Raw genomic sequence first — 4,970 nt, forward strand, 5'->3', positions numbered from 1 at the left:
ATAGTGCGCTCAGCGGAGGCGGGTGTGTGTGACTTTATCTACCGGGGGAGGGAGACCTGCTGGGAAAGCCCGATCGCGCCTGGGTCTCACACACAGGCTTCTACACCAGTGCCAGGCTGCAAAGCGCGGTAGCAGGCATGCAGGGGAAGGAGGGGCTGGGCTGACCTGGGGGGATTGGGGCGCTGGTGCGGTGGGGCTGGGAGGGCAGTTGCTCAGGCACTGCAGTTCTAGACACAAAGGGTCGGTGCAAGTGCAAGGCAAAGGGGGGGGGTGTGTCTCCAGTTTAAAGCCCGATCCTGCTCCCCCTGAAGTCACCCTCAACCCCCACCCAGGCCAGGGCCAGGCCTGCCACTGCCCCATGGCAAGAGGAGGTTTCTCCAGCCAGGAGACTGACAGGGGCGGGGGGGCGGGACATCCCTTTTGGAGCCCAGGGGGCGGTGCCCGGCTGTGACGGACAGGCGGTGCAAGGAGTGACTTGGGCCCACGTGACTCTCCTGGGCTGGAAGAAAAACAGAGCCAGTCCGCTTTGGAGGCTCATTGGATTCAAATATTCACTTTAGGAGCCGCTCCGGAGTCCCAGCCCCGGCAGCCAAGCGCCTCCGAGCCCCTGAGCTTTTCCACCCGTTTGTTCCAGATTGGCTGGCAAGAATCATGGACTGTTTTTCCATGCCTTGTTTTCTGTCAGTGAGTAGCCCCTTCTCCTTCTCCTCCTGCCCCCGGGCTGGGAAGGGGTGTCACAGCCTCGCTCGGCTCCCCCCTGCCCCCCCGGGGCTGGCCAGCGGGCCGCCCCCCTCCCAGGCGCTCCTGCTAACAGATCGGGGGCTTTTCACCCTCTCCGCCTTGTCTTCGCAATGACCCTAAATCCCAGTGACTTGCCCCCCTCCTCGCTCGCTCGCTTTCCTCAAACCCCTGGAAGGCCACGGGAAAGCTGCAGCCACGCAGCGCCGGCAAAATAAGACAAGGGTGGAGGGGGGGGACACGTTGTTTCGGTGCAAACCCCTCTGCGCTGGGATCCATATGCTCCTGGAGACCCCCCCCCCTTCCACCGGCCCCTGATCAGCTGCACTTCAGCTATCCGTTGGGCTGGGGAGGAGGCGGGAGGGAGAGGGGAGAAATTCCATCGAAGCCCAATGTTCACTGTTTATTCTCGAAAGAAGTTAGGCGGAGATCCTGGCTGAGATAGCAGGGCCCGGACAGATGAGCCGGATAGCGGCTATCTGATTGTGGGGACTCTGGGACGGTCAACAGCTCCCAGCGAGTCAATTACAGGCGAGCCCTTTGCCTCCGAGCCGCGTTCGCCGCGGCGGGCTCGGGTTTTGGGGGGAGGGGGGGCGGGGGGGCTGTTTTTAATCGTGACCCTCCTTGTTGTTGCGTTTGTTTGTTTTTTGTTTTTTTTTTTTTGGAAACCCCAGAGACACCATGATTCCTGGTAGCCGAATGCTGATGGTCATTCTGTTATGCCAAGTTCTGCTACGAGGCACTACCCATGCCAGTCTGATACCCGAGACGGGGCGGAAGAAAGTTGGAGAACTCCAGGCTCAGGCAGGATCTGGACGCCGCTCTGGGCAAAGCCATGAACTCTTGCGGGGTTTCGAGGCGAGTTTGCTGCAGATGTTCGGGCTCCGCCGGCGGCCGCAGCCCAGCAAAGCAGCCGTCATCCCCGCTTACATGCTGGATCTCTACCGGCTGCAGTCCGGGGAAGAGGAGGAAAGCCTGCAGGACTTCAGCCTGCGCTATCCCGAGAGACCCACCAGCCGGGCCAACACCGTGAGGAGTTTCCACCATGAAGGTCAGTGCCGCAGTTCTGGGGGGAGGACGGGGGGAGCGTCGGGAAGCGATCGGGATTTGGAGACTCCCAGCTCAATCAGCAGCAGGATGTGCCCAGCCCTCGGCTGTATTTGCCAGCATCCCGCGCTGAGACTGAAATGGACCCGTTTTGGTGAAGGGCTCCAGTCACTCCGGGTTTGTACCCGTGTCACCCCCCCGGAGCTCCCACGGAATTCACTCCGGATTCAACTCCGGAGTAACCGAGATCCCTCCCAAATCGCGGCCCGTGTGTGTTTGTTTTGAAATAGCAACGCGATCGCTGCCTGCTTGGGCTCTTTTTTAAAGAAAGAAAATAAAAAAACCTCTTCGAACTGAATACCGACAACAGCGTGTTTGTGAGGTTCGTTCAATGGGGCCTTGTAATCTGATCCAAATGTTTCGTAGCGGATGTTTCTTTTCCAAAGTCAAGCGGAGCTATTAATCCACCAGCATCGTTGCTGTGTCGGAATTTAACCCCCCCCCCCCGCCTCCCAGTAATGGGATCAACAAGGCAGGGCTCTCAGTTTCCCAATCGCTGGGCTGCTTGTGAGCAGGATCCTTGTTTTAACCCCCCGCCCCGGTCTGTAAATCCATAGGAATCAGGCCCCGTGGCGGTGAAGCGGGGTTCCGGGGCAGGAGCTGGTTAGACCTGGCGAGCAGGGGGGAAGGTTTCTGCTTCGCATTTTGGAGGCACTCGGGGATATGGAGAGGGAGGGCTGAGCTCTCTCTGTGCGAGGCTAGGGACAGGTGAAGCGGTGCGGCCGGCAGGGAGGAGCGGTGTGGCCCGACTCCCCCGGCGCTGTGTCTCGGGGGCCCCCAATCGTTCACACGCTTGGTTTTTGCAGAACATCTGGAGACCCTCCCCGGGCCCAGCGACCCCCCCCGCGTTCGCTTCCTCTTCAACCTCAGCAGCGTGCCGGAGAACGAGGTGATCACCTCGGCCGAGCTGCGGCTGTACCGGGAGCAGCAGGAAGCACGGAGTCCCGCGTGGGAACGGGGCTCGCACCGGATCAACATCTACGAAGTGCTGAAGCCCCCGCCGGCCCACGGGCAGGTGATCACGCGGCTGCTGGACACGCGGCTGGTGCATCACAACGTGTCCCGGTGGGAGACCTTCGACGTGAGCCCCGCCGTCCTCCGCTGGACCCAGGACCAGCAGCCCAACCACGGGCTGGCGGTGGAGGTGACCCCGCTGCTCCCGGCGCCGGCTGGGCCTGGGACTCACGTCAGGATTAGCCGATCTTTACCTCAAGGAGATGGGGACTGGGCCCAGCTGAGGCCGCTGCTGGTCACGTTCAGCCACGACGGCAGGGGCCACGCACTGACCCGCCGGGCCCGCCGCAGCGCCAAGCACCAGCGGCCCCGCAAGAACAAAAAAAACTGCCGCCGCCACGCGCTTTATGTGGATTTCAGCGACGTGGGCTGGAACGACTGGATCGTGGCCCCCCCGGGCTACCAGGCCTTTTACTGCCACGGGGACTGCCCCTTCCCTTTGGCCGACCACCTCAACTCCACCAACCACGCCATCGTGCAAACCCTGGTGAACTCCGTGAACGCCAGCATCCCCAAGGCCTGCTGCGTGCCCACGGAGCTGAGCGCCATCTCCATGCTGTACCTGGACGAGTATGACAAAGTGGTCCTGAAAAACTACCAGGAGATGGTGGTGGAGGGGTGCGGGTGCCGTTAAAAACCCTGCCCCCCTGCCCCCCCCCCCCCAGGACTGCTTGTGCTAGCTGGACCCTGATCTAAACTAAACGTTCACCTTATTTATGACTTTACGTGCAAATGGGTTGACAATAATGATCCTATATTTTGACAAAATATATTTATAACGACATATTAAAAGGAAAAAATAAAGCGAGTCATTATTTTAAAAGTAAAAGGCATCTGCTGTGTGCTGCGCCTGAGGGGGCCAGGCTGGGGCGGGGCTCGGAGCAGGCTGTAAAGGATCTTTCTGCAATGGGGACGATTCGCTTTCTGGTTCTTGGCAGGGCCGGGGAAAGCCCCGGGAACTCCGGCTTGGCCGCCCCAGGGAGCGACCCTGGACGTGCTAACCTGCTAGAAGCGTTTGCAAAAGTGCATGTGAAAAGCGGGGCTCACCTCGCAGGGGTTTGTGCTAAACCGGCGGGGGGGTTGATGTTCTCCCCCTCCCCCCCAGTGTTCAAAGCGATTCGCATGTTGTTCTGGAGCGGGGTGGGGAAGGAAAAGGGGGAGGCGGAGGCAATAATGGAGACGTTCTTGGAAGGTTTGCATGAGCCTTTGAAGACCAAATCTCCCACTTACAATCCCTCCCCCCAGCAGCCCCCTATGGGTTATGCTAACGCCCACCTGCGGCTGCTCCTGGCCCCGGGGCTGCGCAGCGGGAAGGGGGGAAGCGGGGAGAAGATGCATTTAAAACTCCCGGGTTGCGAGCCGAGCGAGGCTCCGTCGCAGGAGTGGCCGGGGGGGCGTATCGGGCTGCTGTCGCTTTGACTCCAGGGGATTCCCCCCTCCCCGCCCCCACCGTCACCTGGCTCCGGCGGGGTTTTCTGTGCGAGCTCGGGGCAGTTTGCAGCGAGCTGAGCTGGGGCGGGATCCTCGGGGAAAGGGGCTTGGGGGTGCACGGGGCGCTTTTGTTCTCCAGCCTGCCGCAGCGGGCAGCTGAGTGGAAAGCAACCAGCCCAGCCGTGGCCAGGCTGCCAAGCCCTCAGCTCCCCGGGGAGGGCAGGTGGAGGGGCCAGAGCAGAGCTGCGAGCAGGCCAGCGCAATGGCGCTGGAAAACGCCCCGCAGAGAGGCGCTTTCCCCCCGACCTGCCCTTTGCTTTCATCGTCTGGGTCTAGCAGGGGCCGATCGGGCCCTGCACCCCCGGCGGTGCCCGCTTCCCAGCCGCTCCTAGGACTTGAACTAATTCCCCCAGGCGCGGGTCCCACTCGCTGCTCAGCTGCGCCGCTCCCCCAAGCCTGGCTGGCGGCTTGTCAGGACCGGATAACGCGGCTTGTTTGTGCAGCCAGCTCTGGGGGCTGGGGAATTTACCGTGAAATCCCGCGAATTGCATTTACCTCGTTAGCGGCCAGGCCCTTCGTGCTGCTTGGAAAACAAAAGCCGGCGGGCCCCCCCCGCTCCCTTAACTCTTGCAAGGCCGCTCGCTACTCGGGCCAGCCCCGGGGGGATTCTGCATGCGGGG

General features: G+C 61.6%; 1 protein-coding gene across 1 annotated transcript; it reads left to right on the forward strand.

The window, feature by feature from the left end:
- Positions 1-492: 492 nt before the first annotated feature.
- Positions 493-3,688, forward strand: BMP4 (bone morphogenetic protein 4). Its single transcript, XM_050952673.1, has 3 exons — positions 493-684; positions 1,413-1,789; positions 2,652-3,688. The coding sequence occupies exons 2-3, from the start codon at positions 1,420-1,422 to the stop codon at positions 3,491-3,493; spliced, it is 1,212 nt and encodes a 403-aa protein (XP_050808630.1). The 5' UTR covers positions 493-684; positions 1,413-1,419; the 3' UTR covers positions 3,494-3,688.
- The last annotated feature ends 1,282 nt before the right edge of the window (positions 3,689-4,970 follow it).

This window comes from Gopherus flavomarginatus, chromosome 5, assembly GCF_025201925.1.
Source record: "Gopherus flavomarginatus isolate rGopFla2 chromosome 5, rGopFla2.mat.asm, whole genome shotgun sequence".
Taxonomy (NCBI): Eukaryota; Metazoa; Chordata; order Testudines; family Testudinidae; genus Gopherus; species Gopherus flavomarginatus.

Coding starts and splice junctions, on each gene's coding strand:
- BMP4 (XM_050952673.1), top strand. CDS start 1,420: ATGATTCCTGGTAGCCGAATGCTGATGGTCATTCTGTTATGCCAAGTT. Junction 1,790..2,651: donor GAGGAGTTTCCACCATGAAG/GTCAGTGCCGCA, acceptor TGGTTTTTGCAG/AACATCTGGAGACCCTCCCC.